General features: G+C 38.3%; 1 protein-coding gene across 2 annotated transcripts in view; it reads right to left on the reverse strand.

Annotated features, from left to right (window-relative positions):
* The window catches only part of SLC16A1 (solute carrier family 16 member 1), a 37,835-nt gene that overhangs the window by 9,535 nt on the left and 5,569 nt on the right, over positions 1 to 22,731 (reverse strand). For both annotated transcript variants that reach the window (XM_060772624.2, XM_067468085.1), the window contains exon 2: positions 2,652 to 2,908. In XM_060772624.2, coding sequence (XP_060628607.1) covers positions 2,652 to 2,868 — 217 coding nt within the window. In that variant the 5' untranslated portion in view covers positions 2,869 to 2,908. The remainder of the gene's footprint in view (positions 1 to 2,651; positions 2,909 to 22,731) is intronic.

Consider the following 22,731-nt stretch of genomic DNA (forward strand, 5'->3'; position numbering starts at 1 on the left):
CGTTTCCTGTTATCATAGTGGTGAACCAATGCTCAGATACAATTATATAAGGGAAAATAGATTGGGGGGGGGGGGGCGGCGCACAATATCTGAATCTTCATTTCTGATCCATTTATTTATTTTCTACAATACGAGTTCCCTTAGTTTCTTCAAGTGAGCATTCAGGGAATGAATTCTTTGAACTATTAAGAAACAAATTACAGAGGTCTCATCAAGACAATTACTGTTTACATGCTTATTCTTAACATTGAAGTGAGGAAGTCTGCTATTTCCCTCCCTGGCTAACGAAGGACAAAGCAGAGCCTGTTCCCTTCCAAGGGAAAGCACTCATCTCATTCCACCAACGTCACTTGCTTTTCAGACACAAATGGAAAAAAAGCCTGGTCATTCACGCACTTTGCAGCAGCATTGAAGCCAAAAGAGAATGTAATGTAACATTGTTTTAAAAGAAAATGGACCTGAATGCCCCAGTATGAGATGAAACCTCCACATGCAATGCTTTTACATGCTGGGTTACATTTAAAAGACTCTCTTTGAGAACGTTTGATTATAAAATAATGGGGAGAATGTTAAATTACAAGAATTATTATTTACTCATAATTCTTGTAATTTGACATTCTGAATTGAGTACATAATAACAAGAAATGAAGGATAATTTACCTTCTTTTTCAATCCATGTTAGAGAGGATGGGAAATCTACTATTTTTCCCCACCCCTAGCCTTCCCTCACTCCTTCTCCCTATCCCCATCCCCATCCCCACACCTCCCACAGTACCTCCACAACATCCCTAACTCCCCCCTCTTTTACCCTGTTTTACCTAATTGGAAAATGTCAATTAAAATGTGTTTTGAAAATTACAAGAAATATTAAAATACTACCATTGTTTACAATCTGTGTGTTCTAGCATGCATAATTTATTAGTGACTATAATATATCTAAAACAGTATTATATACATTTTAGAAATGATACCAGATGTTCTTAAATAGTAGTATGGCTATGTTTCATACATCACTTTTCTTGCTTTAAAACAGCATTTCCTGTTTTCCAAATTGTGATCTGGCTAATATACCACATATATATATATATATATATATATATATATATATATATATATATAGTGTTGTTTCGGTGTTTTTAAGATGTTGACTGTATTATATTGTAAATATATTTTTCTTTTGTCTCAGCACTCCATATGAACTGGATCTTAACACTGTAATTATCCTACACTTAACTGGTGCTTCTTGCGTTTTTCATGTCAAGCTTCATATTTGCAGGTGCTTAAGATGCCCATAGTAGTATTTCTGTGGGTCTCACTGAAAAGCTCCTGCTAATTGCTCTAAGAACGAGACAACCTCACGCATCAAATTTAGGCACCCCATAGTGCAAATTAATAAATGTTATGGTTTGTCAAATGTTCTGATCATGTTATCCAGCCTTTTGTGGGAGTGAGAGCAAAAAAGAAAAGAAATAGATGAGTAAACAAAAACAATAATACAGGCAAGGTTATAGTAAAAATGAAACTGAAAAACATTATCCTTTTAAGGGATTCATTGACAATGTCTAGGACAGTGGTTCTCAGCCTATAGGTCCCCAGGTGTTTTTGGACTACAACTCCCAGAAATACCAGCCAGTTTACCAGCTGTTAGGATTCCTGGGAGTTGAAGGTCAAAACATCTGGGGGCCCACAGGTTGAGAACCACTGGTCTTGGGAGTCTAGAGCTGTAACAAAGGCACTTTGTTACAGCCTTCAACTCATTTCCATCCCTGGAGCTTGGAAGATCTACACAAATTCTAAAATCTTGCTTGGGAAATGAATATTTGAGACCAGTCTATAATTCTTCATCATATGAGGATTCAAGGATTTATTTATTTTTAATAGCAGCCTCATCACAGAATCTTTTAGTCAAGATGGAGACTCTCCTTTGCTACAGTGATGCATTCACCATTCCCCTCATCCACTAGACTGTGCCCCTCCAGATGTTTTGGACTTCAGCTTCCACAGTTCCTAACAGCTGGTAAACTGTATGGGATTCCTGGAAACTGAAGTCCAAAACACCTGGAGTACCAGAGTTTGAGAAACACTGCACTATACCAATTCTCCTCTACCTATTTTCAGGAGAAGAACGTTACACCTTAGATTTACTTATAACAAAACAGTCTTTTTAAATGAGGCCAGTCTTTCATGCTAGATAACAATGTATTGTAAATATTTCCAAATCCAATGTCAGAAAATCAAGATTAACAAAATTAAATGTCTAGAAAAACCCAAAGATTAATATTTGAAGTTAATTACTGGAAAAGAACCTTAGCTTTTTTTAAATCCTCACTCAAATTCTGCAAATTTTAAACTCCTGTTCCTTTGTTTTGCCATTCTAATGACATAGTTATCATTAATTGATCAAGCTTCATAATGGAGTTTAAGGTATGTTCAGTTTACATGACCAAGCCAATGTCCAGATATAATTATATCAGGGAAAGGAGACGGGGCAGTATCTCATTCTGGAGAAAAATGAGCAAAAAATGAGGAAACAAAATAGATCTATTAATGATATCATACCTCCTCCAGCTAAATCAAAGACTAAAGAAGAAGCAATTAAATCAGACCTCCATATATAGAGCAAATGAAGCTCAACAAGTCTACCAACTTACCTCCTCCATACATTACTGCAAGCATAATTGAGGAGATCCATGATACTTTGCTGCTAGATGCATCGAAGATGATCTCTATCTCTTTAAAAAAGACGGTAATGGATTTTGGGAATGCATAGGAAAAACCAATAGATATAAAGGCCCCAACAACGACAGCCCAACCCCACCCTCCTTCTGGTGGGGTGTATCCTACAGGGCCTCCAATGGCTGGTGCCATCTTGATTGAAGCAGTAGTGATTCAACTAGGGATGAAAGATCTGCAAAGAAAACAAGACAAGGCAGTTAGGGTTGTTGAAGCAAAGGCTGACTACTGAAACTTCTGCCTACTATTGTTCAGAAACAGTCAAGAAAATTGTCTACCCTAATGAACTCTAGTATTTGCATCCCAGCCTCTATATTTTCATCTATATTTGCATCTATATTTTCAGACATATAGAAAGCAAAAAGAGAGCGAAGTACAGAAAAATCTCCTCAAAAACGTTTAGGCTGTATGAAATAAAATACTGTGAGAACCAGCCTAGCTTCCCATCCTCTCATACTTATCTAATACTGCATAGTATAGAGTCCTTGTTATGAAAGAAAAGGTGGGATATACAAGAAGAAATGGGAGTGGAAGACGAGGAAGCCTTGCCCACACATCAAAAATAAAAAGGTATTGCTAGTTATCCAACCCCTAAATCATGATTGCTCCCAACTATACAGTTTATGCTTCGAACCAACTTAATTGATCTTTATCTGGATGCAGAAAATATATCAAGCTGTGATTAAACTAAAAAGGAACTGAAAACCTCCTAATTGTGCATCTACACTGTAGAATCAAAGTGGTTTGACAACTGCAATATCTCAATGCTATGGAATAACTGGAGCTGTAACTTCACAAAGCCTTTAGAGTCTTCTCTGCTGAACAGTGCTGATGCCTCACCAAACTACAACACTTATTGATACATAATGTGTTCATTAAAAAGCTATTAATCATATGGATCCAGAGAACTGCAAAATGCCTAATTCGTCTCTCGTGTTATATTATTAAATTCCAAGATATTTTGAAAGCATTTAGCCATAGATGAAATCTACTCATTCCATGTATCTTTCTTTGGGACTGATATACAATAGTCAATTGGCATAAACTTCTTCTGAAAGTTAGTCTGAATAACCATGCAGCTACAAGGCAAGTATATATGAAGGTTTCTGCTTTGCAGATTTGATAAGTATGTTCTCTCTAGGAATCTTTAAATCCTCCAGAGTGAATCTATAGTCAATGCCCATCATAGTTGTGCTGGAAGTCCTAGAGATTCCTAGAGAGCAGTTATTTCAGGTTTTAAAAATATGTTTTTCCTTTAAATACTGTAGTCTCTGCCTCCTCTTCTTAAAATACGTTCATGAATATATTTCTGCATTTGGTTGTTAGTTCTGTGGCAGTGTTTTGGGCTCCAAGAGTAGAGAGATCTCCTTTTCTACAGATTTTCTTATAATATATTTGAGAAATGTCCTAGAACGAATGTCATCAACAACAACAAAAACAACATTCTTAATTGCTAATAGAAGGGAGCTGTTCAATTTCAGTTTTAAGGAATCGCCTTTGCTACTGTCACAATACTACATGTTTGAGTGAGAGTATCCAGAGAGAAACTAGAGAAAAGGCACTCTCTGTGCAGCTTTACACAGGTACAGAGCAACAGGAATCTTATGTAATGTGATTCCTCTGACCCCAAAAGACATACAGGAATGAGACAGTCACAGCAGAATTTTGTGCTGTTGGCAATAAATGAGCATCAGGTATCTAAAATGTTTTTGAGAAATCTTGGGAAATACAGTCAGTCTTCCACGTTCACTGGAATTAGGGGTAAGGGCCTCTGCAAAAGTGGAGTAATACTTTCCTTTGGCAGAAGACAAAAGTTTCAATACCACAACCTTTCCCATCCCCTTGAAAATAGCTTCAGGATCAACAAAAAATACTAAATTTAGTATAGCCTATAACAATGGAAAATTTAAATAGATGCCATGCACTGGGCTCAGGAAAGCTTCTTGGAACATAGCATATCCTGCATTTTCCCCAAAATAGTGCCTTTAGGGTACCATGAAGATGTTAATGGAATATGCAATACCAAGCTACTCATATGGGCCATCAGAAACATTACACACATTCATTTCAGAAGAATTACTTCAAATAACTTTATAAACACTCCTGACCTAGAGGATACATCTAAAGCACAGCATCCAAGCAGCTAATTTACAATGATCCAAAAGTTCTTGAAGAAGCATAAAACAAACACCGATCCAGTAAACCAATCTAGTCAAAATATGCCTCTGGTATTCAGTGAGAAAGAATAAGGTAATAAACAATAATAATTCCAGGTTCCAGCTCTTTTAATTCTCATAAAGATCAGCTAGGTTTGTCCTACCTCAAGGCCACAGGTACTTAACAGTATCCAAAAGTTCCACTAAATTACCAGTATACCAGTAACTACATCTCCTTGTGCAGCATCTGCAGTTTTTAATATGATTTTACTGTTAAAGCCTATCTTCCTTTCTGTCTTACAGTAAAGTCTGTTAAAATGTGTGCTGCAATCTCTCTCCCGAGAAGCTCATGCAGGAAGCCCTCATTAAAAATGCCTGCTTTTCCATTTGCTGATAAACATCACTTGGGCTGGAAAAGAAAATGAAAGAGGGAGAGCTGCCTTCAATGGGGGGGGGGGGGGAGCCCTTCACACCTCTGCCTCTTATCATCATTTTTGCACTGGATCCCTAATGGGGGAAGTTGTGTTCCTTGCTCTCCCCACCGATCACCTTTTTCAGACTGCATTTGCATTGTTTTCCCTGATTTATATCCCTTTCCCTATCTGCATTTGTATAGATGCACACAATTTAGGATTGGCAATGTTAAACACACACACCATTGTGTGTGTGTAACACATTCTCTTTAGCATGTTCCCTCTATGCATTTTAAAAGGGGAAGAAAAAGATTGGTTCACTACATGTCCCAAAGTTATCCATGTGTCAAAAAAAACCCCATAATGTATCCTCCAAAACCTACTCTTGACTTATGCAGGTCAATTTATACATGACTATATATGATAGTTTTACTTTTAGTAAGCATTTTTTCCTACAGGTTGAATCTAAAATCTACCAGTACATGCTACAATGCACAAAGATTTTATTTTAAGCAAGTTAGGTACATTTATCCACCCCAATCTTCTGGGATGAATCCTTTCTATTTCATGATACCTCACACATGAAGTTGCAAAGTGGCAATAGTCCTTCAAGCAAATACATCACATGACCTCTGGAGATCAGTTCTATTTCTTGACTACTGTTAAGTCATATTTGACTTCATACCTATATATTACCTTTTTTTAGACTACTGCTACAATAGACCCTAGCTACAATTAAACGCTTGCAAAACAAACATTTATGATACATATACTATACTTTCAAACCAATAGTGATACTGTATTAGGTGAAAAGATTATGTTCGAGCTTCATTCACACACAAACAAGAGTCTAAGGATATTAAGATATAGACAAGTATTTGTGACGCCCCCCCAACTTTTGATCTTTCTGATATTATCTTCGCTAGCGCAGGAACCTTGTTTATGGGGGGAACACACTTGGTTAATATTAAATTTTTCCAGCATCTGTTTAACACAGTGTGAAGAAGAGACAGAAGTACAAAATAGTTCTAAGTTACCCAATATTTTACAAAACCAATGTCCCTTGCCCCTTCATTTAAAACTCTGCAATCTGCTATGGCATTTATTAACAGATAGTTTAGCTAAACTCATGTAACACAAACTCATGTAACACAAAAAGGGCTTTTTCAAGCTTGATTGATTGACTGGTTTCATTTATGCCCCGCCTTTCACACTCAAGGCGGCTTACAACTCCAGCAAGATTCAATGCTGTTTAAAACATAACCATTAAACATATCTCTTCAATTAAAAATATTAAGAAACCAAGCAAATAAAATACATAGAATAATAACAGATTAAAAACATATAAAGTGCATGGTACCATTCATCCATAACCCTTGCTCATAATCCTTATTCAAACTGCGTCAAAAGCGTAATAACTTATTTCTCAAATGCTTCTCGCCTGAGGGCTGAGAAAAGCGGTATATAAATAAAGTAAATAAATAAATAATAAATAAATAAATTGTGTCTTAACTTTTTTCTGAAAACCAGAAGAGATGGGCCCTGCCTGATGTCACCGGGGAGGGAATTCCACAGATGGAGGGCCACCACTGAGAAGGCCCTGTTTCTCATCTCCAGCAATCACACTTGTGAAGGGGGTGGGACCGAGAGCAGGGCCTCCCCAGCTGATCTTAAAACTCTTGTTGGCTCATAGGAGATGCGTTCAGACAGGTAAGTTGCACCAGAACCATTTTAGGGGTTTATAGGCCAAGACCAGCACTTTGACTAGGCCTCAGTAGCAAACTTGCAGCCAGTAGAGCTGATGTAACAGAGGAGTAGTATGCTCCTTGTATGCCACCCCAGTTAGAAATCTGGCTGCCGCCCGTTGGACTCATTGATGCTTCCGGGCCATCTTCAAAAGCAACCCATTTACCTTTGCATCTTTACATATACAACAAATGACAGTAGCATATGCTTACATGTTCACTTTCACATCTTGTCACTGATCTCCTCCTTTACAGATTATGAAGCATTACAATCTGTTCCAATTTGAACCAGAACACAAATTCCCTCGATGAGTAGTCTCTAAGGCCGGCCACACACACAATTTTTACTATATAAAACTACAAGGTAAAAGTATACAAAATAAATTAAGATTTAAATGCGTTAAACAAACAAACCAAACAGGAAAGACAGATTCCTCTGAACTTTCTCATTAATAGTGGTATTTATTTATTTATTTATTTACAGTATTTATATTCCACCCTTCTCACCCCGAAGGGGACTCAGGGCAGATCACAATGTACATATACAAGGCAAACATTCAATGCTGTTTTTGACACACAAGACATACAGTTAGAGGCCATTCAGCAGTTCTTCCATTTCGGATCCTGGAGGTTGCTCAATTCGGCCACAGGGGGAGCTGTCACTTCGTCCACTATGACATCAAGCCTTTTTGATCGTAGTATTTCCTCCTTGCTCTCCGGCATTTTTATGGTGTCATAAATTAGCCTCCCTGCTTTAAGCGTTCCCTAATTCCTCTACTCACAGCTCACAGCTGTTTTCGAACTGCTTAGGTCGACAGTGAGCTGGGCATTTTTTTAACAGCTTTTTTTAACAGCTATTAACAGTTGGGCGCTCAACCCCGACTCAGGCTTCAAAGTTGCCACCTTTCGGTCAGCAGGGATTTATTGCAGCTAATTAACCAATTGTGATATTAGCCCGGCCCACACGACTACCTCCAAAATATACTAAATACATAACTCTTAGTCCAACTATTTTTCAAATCCTAATATTGATATTTCCTCCCAATAATCCCTCAAACTTTCACAAATCAGTTCAACATGATCATATTTTAATTAACTATTTCATTTTTACTTACATAACATTTTGACACTCATCTGCTACATTGTTCTCCCACATCAGCAATATATCTTTCTAAATTAGGATAACCTGACAGAACAGTTCATTCAAGACTTTTAACACAACCATAAAATTCTATTATGTTTGACCTTATCCACGTTCTCTCCTTGTTGCTATGTTTCTTGCTGAACAAAATCCAACTAGTTAACAAAATGTAGAAGTGTTTCTTCCAAAATATCCTCATTTTTCTAATTCTCATTAAATTTTAAAATCTCAAAATGTCAAAAATCTTATTTATTCTAAATGTATATCCCCAGATGTTTTGGCCTTCAACTCCCAGAAATCCTAACAACTGGTAAACTGGCAGAGATTTCTGGGAGTTGTAGGCCAAAACACCTGGGGACCCACAGGTTGAGAACCACTGCTAGTGAGTCTATTCCTGTTAAGACTAGCAGTAGCCATGTAGGCACCTGGTTCAGCAGTATTAGTATTCAAATCAGAAAAGGCATGTGAGACTGGAGTGGGTAAATATTGTACTATCTTTTCCCAATGAGACTGGAGTGGGTAAATACTGTACTATCTTTTTCCAGTGATGAAATATGAGCAAGCTCACTCTCACATTGAAAGTAAAGTATTTCCTCATTAGTGCCCACAGTGATTAACCCCATACTTCTACTGCTGAACAAGATTAATTCAACAGTAAATCAGAATACATTTAAATGCTTTTATCTAGCTATGCACACTTTCAAACTGGAACTCTGTCACCACTCTATCTACAAAAGAAAGCATTTCCCCAGATAATTGAATCAGTTGAAAAACTGAGCGGCTGCTAAAAGAGGGAAAGAAAATCCTCATTTAGCAGAAAGAAAACATGAATAAAACCAAATCTCAGTAGCATTTATCTGAAAAAGCACAGGATGAAATAAAACTCATCACCACTTTCCCTTTTCTTTCAGATGACAAAGAATTTCCTTGGAGTTGTGTTTTGTTTTGTCTCCTTCACTTAAGAGGCAAATCTAGCTGTTCTTGGTAGACGTGACTATTGGGGGCTTCTAAGGGCTCTGCATCACACAATAGACGATTGAGGGCCGGCTGGGTTATTGAAATGTTCATAGGGTGAACTAAGGTCGACAACAAGCAGACAGAGAGCTACTGAGGGTTTCTCAACTAGTGGAAATGGGACAACATTCCTTTTCACGTCAGCCACAGCATATTCCACAGGCAAACAGACCAACCACATCATCCTTGGCATTCATGGCTTTGTTAAGTCACAGTCTCTGAATTGTGTATAACAATGCAACTCAAAGCGGTGGTCCAAGGATCAATGCCATCCACAAGTCATCAGCTGCTGGCAAACGTAAAGGATAGAAAGGAACAATTGTAGCCAATGGGTACAAATATAGTCCCAGTGCCTGGCAGATTGAATAGGGTGGAAGATAATGCTGGTTCCTCCAAATCAGACTGCATAGGAAGCACTTGTGTACAAAACTCTTTCCTCCACTGCAAACAGCAATTAAAGAAGCACAAGGCAGAGCTGGCTTGTTTGAATATAAAACAATTTCTTGAAAAGGAAATAAGGAGACATTTCTAAATGCTAGATTTGTTTATTGTGTAATCTATAGCATCAAAACATATAAACTACCCTTCAAACAATTCAACAGAACAGTCATCCAGAAGTCCTTGAATTCTTCACCTTCATAATAGGACATTGTCCAGATTTTGTTAACTGTACTGCAAAAGGAATTAAGATTCAATTGATACCAATGTATTTTTTGTCTAGAAGAGGTTTTAGGTCATGAAATTCCCTATAAATAGAACTGCTCCTGACAATTCTCCATTAAAAATTGGATTTCTATCTATTTAACATACATTTTTTGGGCCGATACGTGAAGTTCCTTTTTAAAATAAGTAATTTAGAAGACAATACACACAGAAATATATTTTTAAATGCCAAATTTTCTTTTTGATTTTAAAAAGAAAATCCTCAAAACAATACAGAAATAGAACACAAAATATTTAAAAATGAATAGATGCTAAATGGCATAGACCAGAAATAGCACATATGTCCATCTCTAGCATCCTTACTTGTACCTTCACTGTACTGCTCTATTAACCACTTCCAAGTTTGTATTTGTAAGAATTATATCCAAATATGTAATTTTGCTACTTAAACTCACATCTTCACAGTGAGAGAGCCAAAGTTACTGAAATCATCTTGGAGTTTGTTGATTGTTGGGGCACTAGATGAGCTCTTAGGCTGAGAATTCCTCACCAAACTGCAAATCCCAGGGCAGTCAAAATGGAATCTTAGCCTATGAGGTACTAGAAATCTCTGGATAAGAATTCTAAATATCCCATTTCAAACTTGCAAATCCCAGGAGTCCATAGAACAAAACCATGGCAGTCAAAGTGGAATCACAGCACTGTAATTCCACTTTGGATAACAGGAGAAGCTCTTAAGATGTAGCCTGACTGATATGGGAAGGCGTACTCTTTCAAGAATGTGCACCTTAAGCCATATGGAGCTTTAAAAGAAACAATCTTTAAATTAAGCACTAAATGAAGCAGGCAGGAATGTGAGCCAATTTTACAGTGCTTGTAGTACATTCTATGCTAATTAGAACTTGTGGTTTCTCTTCATTGGCAGCATCCCACAAAGTTAAGCTTGGGATCAGAAGTGTTTTCATCCTCTCTCCCCCAGATTTTGGAATATCCATATTTGTATATGAGTACACAATGGGGTATCATGGAGATGGAACTAAAGTCTAATGAGAAATTCATTTCTGTATAATGTACACTTTATACATATGACCTGAAAGTAATTTTATGCACAATATTTAAAAAATATTTTTGTCCATGCAATGAACTTTGTGTTCATCAAACCATCAGAAACCAAAGGTGTCACTAGCCCTTATGTGAACATTATTGGATTTTGGAAGACTTCAGAATTCTGGACAATGGATACTCAACCATTATTCAATCAGGGAAATAAGAAAGCATGTATCATGCTTTTACCAAATTATTATCATCCAGACCAAAAGGGTGTTTTGTGCCAATACTGCCATCTTTCCTCTAGCAATAAAATTGGATCTAACTGCATCCTGAAGCTACAAACCTGCTGTGAACAAAAAACAAAACAGTGCAACAGAACAACCGGTAATGGCTTTTCTCCAATGCATTTACTCAGTGCCCTCCAATCAAGATTCACTTGTTCATTGGCCCTCATCCAGTCAATGAGATTTTATAATCCATTCTAAGTACATGGAACTAGATTAGAAAACCTTTAGGTCACTCCAGATTTGTAGTTCAAATACACCAACATGATGATCCCTTTTAACGTTCTTATGGCCAAAGGCAGTATCTCCAAATAATCTCTTTGTAAAAGCAAACAAGCAAATTTGGCAAAACTTATTTATAAGATATCTAAGGGAGCTGATTATTATGATGGAGAAGCTTTGGGCAATGAGATAACAAAGCAACAGAAGAACCAACCAGAGACCTTTGAATACTTCTGTTTTGTGTTAAGAGACACTGTTAAAGATTTTATTTAACTGTCTCAAAAAAAAAGAATCAAGAGTAAATTGATTTTTGTGACTTAGCGGTACTATTTTTCAAGACTACCCATAGCACATGAAATACCACACAGGTAGAGCGATCCCTGCTCTTACCCTCTAACAACCCATAATACACGCAGAAAGCAATTCAGCTGATTCAGTCCATTTACAGAATATGTCACACGATCCAGGTGGCTGCAACATTCAACAGCAATATTTGGGTTTTTTTTTTTTTGATGTATCAATGTTACACATTTCTTTTATTTCATATCCTGAACATGTTTACATGACTTTTAAAAGTGTGCATCTCAGGCGGCAGTACAAATCATGCAATTTGGAAGAAAGTCCACTCAAATGGATTCAGTCTACTTAATGGTTTCTTTGTCCATTTCAAAGGGCCCGTCCAGACACAACCTTTATTGCGGTAACTCCCGCAGTCCCGAATTAATTCGCTACAGGGAAAACCCTGGTTTGTAGCAAATTAATTAGATAGTGGATTTATTCCACGCATTCTTGGAAGGTGTGAGATAAACCCACTATTTCCAGTGTATGCACTGTATTCCAGACACCATTCCCACAGTTTTCCAGACTAAATCCCCAAATCCCTTTGAAAAGTAAAGAAAACTTACCTGGCCTCCATTACAGTCTTGGAGTAGCTCTTCCGGTGCATAGAAATTACGCGCCAGGAGAGCGGGGAGCGGAAAATCCTGGCATGTCATTTCTACGTGCCAGGAGAGCTGCCCAAAAAGTGTAATGGAGACCAGGTAAGTTTTCTTTAATTTCCAAAGGGGTCTGGGGGCTTCGGGGGAGAGCAGTAAGGCCTCCAGATGTTCTCACAGGCCAGTCCCGCAAGAGCATCTGGACACCCACTCCAGAAAGTGTGCACAGGCTCCCAGGAAGATCCACATTTTTAAAAAGCGGATTCCCCTGGGAGAAAGGCCTGTCTGGATCCACCATCTTCTCACCACATTGTCCCAGGTTTTATTTCAAGAGACCTTTCGATAGTCTGTAATCCTATAGATGAACAAGAACTGTGTTAAAACTATTACAGTGCTTTAGTTTATCATCTGAGAAAGAACTTTCCAGCTCCCTTTGCTATTTTCCTTCCAGCTAGCTAGAAGGTTTTTTAAAGCACCATTGACACTGGGAAGTTGGCAAAAGAGGGCTTCAGTGACCATCAAAATACACCTTGAGCTGGGAAAGAATGGGATTCTGCTCTACCTTATTCTCTTATAACTGTGTGTCAGCCTACAACAGAAAAAGTAAACAGCAGCTGCGTCCTGAATCCCTTCTTGAGTATGCGTTAACAGCAGCAAAACAGTGTGTAAAGTGGGAGAGCAGGTAAGTCTGACTCACCAGCAACTCCCAGGACACTAAAAAAGATCTGGTCTTTTTAAATGTGTTTTTTAAGTCTGGTCACCAAAATGTAAATCATAATAAAAGTAGAGATTGGCAAAAGAAAAAAAAGGATCCCTGGCTGTATCTTGGAAAAAGCATTGATCTCTAGAAGTGTTGACGTAATTCTGTATTCTTACGTAAAGCTTACTTGTCCTGGCTGTTTCATTTCACAAGTTCACGAAAACATGTTAAAAACTCTTTTGTGTGTTTGTGTGATGTAAGAACCTATTCTTTCCACAATTCTGCCTCTGTCTTAAAGAAACCTAATGTACTTTGTTAGATGAGGTACACTTATATTAAAGATATGAAACATCTTAAGGGGAAAGAAATCACCATCTAATAAAACTTTAAAATGTCTGCATAGGCTTTTGTCCAGATATATTGGGGTATTTTACTCTGAATCATCACTGTAGCTGCTCTGGTAAGTCAGCACGATTTTAAGATCAAAGTACAACACAGAACAAGCAAAACTTTCTACCGCAAACAGGAATTGTTCATACTGGATGAAAGGGAGTAGAATTTATGCTTTCAGTGTGGTACTGAAAAGATAAGGATAGTTTATGGCCAAATATATACAAGAATCCATAACTTATAAACCTGGGGAAATAACCAGGTTTTTATGCTTACTATGAGCTACTAGAAGATGGATGAAGCATTTTGTCCATCTATTTACCAGTCAACAAGCCACTAGAAAAAATGTGTAAACCAGAAATGCACTAAGCTGAAAAATGAGATTTGAGTATTTCTTGCTTCCACCTATATGTCTCAGTATGGAAATGTAGTAGACTACCAGAGGGAGGAACATAGCAGGTAGCAAATTTTCTGCTACTCTACTGAGTGCCAATGGAGGAGGGAACTAAGAACACAAATCCCTGTCCAGTTTCCCATGTTTCCATGCAGGCCATGGAAAAAAAATGGGGCTTCTTTCCATTTGTATGCTGAGCCCTTAGTACAGAAGAATACAGCCCACTGTCCTCATTCACCTGAGCTGAACTCCACGCATCCTCTGATACAGTTCCTTGTTTTCTATAGCAACCAGAAAGTAGTTTTGAAGGGATGGATAAAAACTGTAAATTTCATCATTTATTCTACATAATTGTATCTTCTTTCCTCTAATGAACTCAAAGCAGGCTTTCTTTTTTCTAAGTTATCTTCACAACAGTGCAACATAGGTTGGGCTGAGGAAAATGATGGGCCTAAAGACATGGCTTCTGGGGACATGGACATGGATACATGTATGAGAGAACTTTTCAAGCAGACACAGACAGAAATCTAAATTAGTAAATGGAATTTTGGCCTGCATCAATAGGAGCATAGTGTCTAGATCTAGGGAAGTAATGCTACCCCTCTATTCTGCCTTGGTTAGACCACACCTGGAATATTGTGTCCAATTCTGGGCACCACAATTGAAGAGAGATGTTGACAAGCTGGAAGGTGTCCAGAGGAGGACGACTAAAATGATCAAGGGTCTGGAGAACAAGCCCTATGAGGAGCGGCGTAAAGAGCTGGGCATGTTTGGCCTGAAGAAGAGAAGGCTGAGAGGAGATATGATAGCCATGAATAAATATGTGAGAGGAAGTCACAGGGAGGAGGGAGCAAGCTTGTTTTCTGCTTCCTTGGAGACTAGGACGCGGAACAATGGCTTCAAACTACAAGAAAGGAGATTCCATCTGAACATTAGGAAGAACTTTCTGACTGTGAGAACCGTTCAGCAGTGGAACTCCCTGCCCTGGAATGTGGTGGAGGCTCCTTCTTTTGAAGCTTTTAAAGAGATGCTGGATGGCCATCTGTCAGGGGTGCTTTGAATGCAATATTCCTGCTTCTTGGCAGGGGGTTGGACTGGATGGCCCATGAGGTCTCTTCCAACTCTTTGGTTCTATGATTCTAAGATAAAATCTCCTCCAATGTCTTGATCCTACCTAAAAGCTTGAGTGGTGATGCAGCACATATGGCTTGCAATAACAGCACAGCCAGCCAAGAATTGAGACAGCCTCAGCTGAATCATCTGCAGCAAACAAGAGCCATATTTTAAATGAAACAAGACCTGCTGCTTAAGAGAAGCATTTGCTTTTGCTCCATTACTTAATTTATTTTATTTGCTGTTACAGTATGACCCTGATACCCACAAGACCAGCACCTGCAATTTAACTACCTGCATCTAGGAACGGTCTATATATTCTAGGCCAGGGGTTCTCAATCTGTGAATCCCCCAGATGTTTTGGCCTTCAATTCCCACAAATCCTAACAGTTGGTAAACTGGCTGGGATTTCTGGGAGTTGTAGGCCAAAACACCTGGGGACCCACATGTTGAGAACCACTGCTCTAGGCAATTATATGGTATGATTTCACCAACGGCAGTCATTCACTTAAATAAGGTGCATTATCTTTCATTGACTTCTTTTTCTATAATAAATTCAGGGATGTTTCACATACAGATATGGAGGTTATATTGTACTTACTTGTATTCCTGACAAGTAAATATTTTGGATCTTTATATTGCCATCTTTGCTGATAATTTTAACTAATTGTATATGTATTCTAATTCTAATTGTGTTTATTCTTTATATATCTTGTAAGCAATTTGGAGCAAATATTCTGGAATAGCAGAAGTTCTTATATTTTCATTAAATGGTGATTTCATTCATGAAATGATGAAATATCAGAACATCAGCATTAGTATTAGATTACCTTTAGAATCATAAAACAGAAACATTAACACCACAGCCAAATGAAAGGGCAATAAAACTCATCCCCAAAATTGATGCAGCAAGATGGATCGTTATTTAAAAATAAATTCAATACAGGATTACAATAAATTCTTATTTTCTTCCTAATCTCAGAAGAAAGTAAATAATGTATGGAACAGTTAGCACATTTCTCGATTTAAGCACTTGTCTGGTAGCCTCAAGCAACAATAGGTGGAAGCAAGTGAATGGACGTCTATGAAGGTGAGGCCAGAGGGCCTTTTTCTCTTTGGTAGCTATCACAGAAAAGATGGCTGCCTAAGGAAGGATGCTCTCTTCGACATTTCCCTCACGGAAATGTGAATTGTGGAGAAGACTGGAGTACTCTGGTCTTCTTCTATCAGTTCCAAATAATCTACCTTGGGAAGTCAGTCTTGGCCACATTAGTCCACACTCTTGTTACATCCCAAATAGACTACTGCAAGAAACTCTACATGGGGTTGCCCTTGAAGACTGTTTGGAAGGTCCATCGGGCAGCACTCAGGTTCCTCACTGGAGTGACATACAGGGAGCATGCATCCCCCTTCTTACATCAGCTGCACTGTCTGCCAGACTGCTATAGAGCACAATTCAAAGTGCTGGCTTTAGCCTATAAAGCTCTAATGGTTCTGGCCTAGCTTACCTTTCTGACTGTATCTCCCTCTATGAACCATCCCACCTACTTCACAGGCACGGTTAGTGGTGATGAGACACAGGGCCTTCTCAGTGGTGGCCCATCGGCTATGGAACTCCCTCTCCAATGATATTAGATTAGCCCCCTCCCTCCTGGACTTCAGAAAGAAAGTGAAAATGTGGCTTTGGGACCAAGCCTTCAGAGAATAATTTTAGAGCAATAAATGGATATGGAGCATGTGCAATGACTACTGGAATAGCTCCAGATTATGACTGTGGGCGGTGTGGTTTTAATAGTTGATGTAATGTAAATGTTTTAATTTGTGGTTTTAATGTAAATATTTATTTTAATTGTATGTTGTTTTTATGGCATTAAATTGTTGCCTATATGTAAAGCCACTCTGAGTTCCCTTTGGGATGAGAAGGGCGGAGTTAAAAAATAATAATAAATAACCTACTAGAAACTATTGTATATGCTCATATGTAAGTCTAGAAATTTTAATTAAGAAATCAACACAAAAAAACTGGACTAACTTATCCACAGATCAATGTATATACATACAATACCTAACTCTTATATAATAAAAAAGACTATCCCATTCTCTGAGTAGAGTGATGAAAGGCGAGATCTTGGTCCATCATAGGAGAAGCTTTGACCCTCTCTACTCTCTTCACTGTGGCACAGATTCTGGCCTTTTTGAATACTGGGCAGAAAAATGGCAGCAGCATTGGCCCACTGAGGCAACAATGATGTTTTTCGTTCTCTGGGGAATGGACTCTTCACTTATCCATGGATCACATCAAAATCCTAATTTTGGCCCAGAACCCTGCCCTCGATTTATACATGATGTTGATGAATATACAAGTACATATGGTTTATCATATTTCAGTTGATGTACAATGCTGCAATAAACTAGCAAGAATCTCACTGCTCATAAAAATTCAGAGATGCCTAATTTCAAACACTGCTCTTCTGTAAACTTTTAAAGGCCAAAGTGAATTCCCACGCAATCAGCATCGGCTTAATACTATTTTTGGCTGAACTTCTAGGACAGCTCTTCCCAACTTGACCATTGGCCACACAGAGTGAAGTCCATGTACATCACCTTCAGCCTCTTCAAAGAATTCCCAACCCCTCCAAACTTTCAGATATTTTTTTTTAGCTAAACCAGGACAAAACAACAAAAAACTGTCAAGTTGTCATAAACATGAAGCAGTTCACACTATTGTCAATCCCACAGCTTCTCTCCTTAAGACAAAAAAGGGCTGATTTGTCAACCAAAATTTAAAAGTGCGTAACATAATTTCCAGTTCAGACACAACACGTCACTGTGAGCCTCTGAAAGCCTTTACTGTGGTGGCCCCCCGACTCTGGAACACCCTCCCAAAAGATCTTAGACAGGCCCCTACACTGGCAGTCTTTAGAAAGAACTTGAAGACCTGGCTGCTCCAATGTGCCTTCCCAGATTAGGAATCTCCAATACCAAGTCCCAGAAGCACTTTAGTAGAACTAAGATTGCTGCACACTGCACACTGCACTTACCCTATAATCCTACATACCTCCTATCACATCAGCACTTTTAATCTTGTACCCACTACTCTGGCCCGGCCCAGTTTTATAGTGTCTTGATGTATTGTTTATTGATTGTTGTTAATATTGCTTTAACTGTTTTTAATTTGCTTTAGGTGTTGTATTGTTGTGTTGTGTTTTGAGGTCTAGGCCTTCGGGAGATGCTAGTGAGGTAGAAATAAAGTTAATTAATAATAATAATAATAATAATAATAATAATAAAGGTTACTAGGATGAAACCTGGCCTCTACCACCAGCACTGCTGCCTATTCTGCCACAGCCCAAAATAATTACATTACATACAATGTATAGTCTGGGTTTTTAAAATACACATTATCATACAATTTTGGGGGCATTGCTAGAATTTTCAGAACTACTTTATTTGAGTTTTTAAATAAATAAATAAACTTTTTAAACATTCAGGTCTCCAATACCAGGAAAAATTGCAGTCTTATTTGTGGAGCAATTTTCCTATGGTCAGTTGGTTTTTTTTTAATAAAAGCTTCTGCAACGCAAAGAGTGCTCATCCTAAATTTGGGAGATTTAGTTTAACAACATGTTATTGTTTATTCATTCAGTCGTTTCTGACTCTTTATGACCTCATGAACCAGCCCACACCAGAGCTCACTGTCAGCTGTCGCTACACCCAGCGTCTTCAAGGTCAAGCCAGTCACTTCAAGGATACCATCCTCCATTCACCTTGCCTTTGATCGGCCCCTCTTCCTTTTTCCTTCCGTTTTCCCCAGCATCATTATCTTCTGCAAGCTTTCCTGTCCTCTCATTATGTGGCCAAAGTACTTCAACTTTGCCTCTAATATCCTTCCCTCCAGTGAACAGTTGGGCATTATTTCCTGGAATATGGACTGGTTTGATCTTCTTGCAGTCCATGGCACTCTCAGAATTTTCTTCCAGCACCACAGTTCAAACACATCCATCTTCCTTTGCTCAGCCTTCCTTATGGTCCAACTCTCCCATCCATAGCTTACTATGGGGAATACCATTGCTTTAACTATGCAGATCTTCATTGCCAGTGTGATGCCTCTATTCTTCACTATTTAACATGGTACATATGGGAATCTGCAAAATCAGGATGGTCTTCAGAATAGATAGTGTCAATCCTAAAGTCTAAATTATTCAGTGGTCAAGCAGACAAATCCATTACCTTTCTTCAAACATAATCCTATGCTCTGCTGAGCATTAGGATCTTTGTGCCGTGCAAAGGACATGTGCCATTAATAAGGAAATCCTATTGCAGCACAGTAGCTACTGCTGGAAGTAGAAACAAACATTCCTACAAAGTCCTGTGCAAATAAATTATGTAGCACAGGGCAGATGGGACCAAGAAAGGGTCAGAGGGCAGGAGCCATTAAGACTCAATTGTGCATCCTAAGAATAATTAAAACTAGGTATTTAGTCACCCTCATACCTGAAAGTTTTCCCCAAACTCACAGTTATGTGCAAAGCTGACTCCTGGATTCTAAGAAGGCAAGCCTCAAGAAAATGCAGAGACACTGTCCTACCTATATCTGCTCAGAAATGTGTCTGATGATCACATAAATGTGCATAGACTGCAGCCTACAATTAAGAAGGAATTTGCCTTCATCTGATAGCTAACATATACTGTGCACAGTTATGTTCTAGAGAGCATAACTGTGTATTTTTCCTGTGTGCAAATTATGTTGGCTAAACTGTCTGTCACTCTGGTCAAAATAATCAATTTCTTCTGCAACCCTAATCTTTGAATGTTTAATCAGTAAATGGACATGAAAGCAGCTTGAATGATGTTGAACGCCGACTAGTTGCAGTAGCACTACCATATTGTTTTTTATGTGCCACATTACGTGAAAGTGAACTACACAACTGGGGCTGCAAAAGTGTTACATAAAATCACTGCAGGATGTTAGTATTCAGTTAAGTAGTTAAGATCAAAACAGCTCTGAGTTAAAGACATTAATCCATTAGCAGCTCTAGATTGTACGAGCACAAGATTCAAGGATAATGCCCAGTAAGGAGCAAAAAGCTTTCCTTGAGGATTTCTATCGCAAAGCAAAGTTTCACTCAAATAAATACAAAATGTCAGTTTGAACTATTGTGAATGATGCAAGAGTAGGAAGAAATAGTTGTTGTTCTCAGAAATGACTGTTCATGTTGCATATAGGTGACTATGAAATCACTAAACTTCTAATTTAAAACAATGCCATGTTGAAAGAAAACGAGTAATTCCTGTTAAATCCAAGTCACATGAAAGCATCAAAAATAGGCAGAAGGGACGATTGTAGTAGTGCAAGGTGGTAATCCAGTCTATACCTCATTTCCTTAACTATTACTAAGGGTCAAGTTAGATGCAGCAATGGAGTGGAACATGAAATGCCCCTGATTTCTGAAAACATTTGCAAATAGATACTTTGGAGAACAGTTTTGGATTAAGAGAATGAGATCTAACTCTTTCCTGTTTCACAATGAGATGATAATGGCCAAATCTGCTTTCCCCTTGCTAACCACATACATATGGGACAGCATTCATCAAGAAATTAGTATAGAGAAAAAGCAGTAAGCTCCTCTCCCTACAAATGGTGGACATCTTCCTCCCTCTTCATGGATACTAACATTTGAGGGTGCTCAAGTCATATTATTCATAATGGCCTAGTAAATTGTGTCCCTTATATAAAACAGCAAAACCTGGTTGATTTTTTTTAAAATTTTGGGTTTTAAAAAAATCAAGCTGTTTATGGTTGAATCCATAGATACAAGGGTTCAAGTATACGGAGATTCATCCTCACTGTCTATAGTGATCTAGCTCAATAGTGTTTCTCTACAGATCTTCCCATGAGCAGCCTGATCAGTTTCCATGCCCTTCTTCCTGGTTATTATGGTTTCTTTGTTCTATTAGTTTTACCCAAGCACATATTTTCAGTGAAGACATCTCACTAAGACCTAAGTCCAATTTCTGATTTCACCCAGAGAAGTCCCGCTGTATCAACTGCTGAATGCTGAATTAAAATTTACACAAATCCCACTGAGTCAGTGGGCCCACTCTACATAAGACTAATACATTATCCCACAGAACTTTAGCAAAGATCACACAGTATGATCTCCATATTCATGGGGGATATGTTCCAAGACACATACCTGTGCATACAGTTAATTCTATATATTGACTTAAAAAAGTAAAGATTTTCCTTGACATTAAGCGTAGTCATGCCCGACTCTGGGAGGGGTGGTGGTGCCCATCTCCATTTCCAAGCTGAAGAGCCGACACTGTGCATAGATGCCTCCAAAGTCATGTGGCTGGCATGACTGCATGGCGCGCTGTTACCTTCCCGCAGAAGTAGGACTTCTTGATTTACTCACATTTGCATGTTTTCGAACTGCTAGGCTGGCAGAAGCTGGGCCTAACAGCAAGAGCTCACCCCACTCCCCACATTCAAACCGTCAACAAGCTCAGCTGTTTAACTCGCTGCACCACCATTTTGACTATACCTGGGCAGTAAACAAGCCATAGAATTATACCGGATGACTTAGAGAGGCCCTGGAGGAACAGATCTTTTTGGGAGTGTGGATAAGCAAAATTGTGAATTGCAAATCTGTGGATAAGGGGTAGCATACTGTATTTTAAATTTTCCTTTCTTAGCATAATGTCTCAGTGGAATGGATGTGCTAGTAAATTGATACCACTGAAATGTGACATTACTTATGGGGAGAGGAAATATTTAAAAAGAAGATACTAATCCCAAAATAGGCACAGGAAACTACCTATATAATACTATCAGGGGAATATTTGGGGGGGGGATGCTGTTTATCAGGCAAAATGCACTGCCCTTACAAACTCAGCTTCAACAGCCAAGAAGTACTATGTGAAAAAACCAAATGATACTAAACAGAACTAGAGAACAAATTTTACTTCTGTAATCCAGGATCAATTTACCTCTAATTAGGGGCCCTTCCACACAGCCATATAACCCAGAATATTAAGGCAGAAAATCCCACAATATCTGCTTTGAACTGGGTTATCTAATGTATCCTAATGTAGTATCTAAGTCTACACTGCCATATATTCCAGTTCAAAGCAGATAATGTGGGATTGTATTCAGTAGTGTGGAAGGGGCCTAGGATAGCGCCAACAATCTCTGCTAGAAACTATTAAGCTTCCCTGAATCAGTGAAACCTTGTCGGAATGAAACATGCAAAGGGATTGCATTATAGCTGTTATATACAACTACAGGAATTTAAATGTATCTTAACATGAATACACCTCTAATCAAAGTGCTAGAAACATTATTGGAAATATCAAACAGAAGCTTTAAAGCTGTTCAAAGCAAATCAACCCATTTTATTCACTGGCAGCTACCACAAAACCTTGTCCTGTAAAAATAGTTACCAAATAGTGTAAAAATAGTTACCAAATAATTTAGCACATTTTTTAAAGGAATGGGGAAGCAGCCAATCCCTCACTCACTTTGAGAAAACGAGTTCCTTTTTTTTAACTTTCTAGCAAATTTAAGGATTCCAAAGAGCCTAAAACAGAACAGGGAAGACAAAAACATAGTGAAACTGTCCCCATGTCCCAAAGAGGGGATGTAGTCTTTCAAAGTCCAGTGGGAGATCAATGTACAATTTCTGTAAATATACTGGGTGTCTTATCCTAGAAATTTTCTTCTATAAAAAGGCACTGTGCATAATGAGTACCTTAAAAACAAAATAACCAGTGAA

The sequence above is a fragment of the Anolis sagrei genome, chromosome 4, assembly GCF_037176765.1.
Source record: "Anolis sagrei isolate rAnoSag1 chromosome 4, rAnoSag1.mat, whole genome shotgun sequence".
NCBI lineage: Eukaryota > Metazoa > Chordata > Lepidosauria > Squamata > Dactyloidae > Anolis > Anolis sagrei.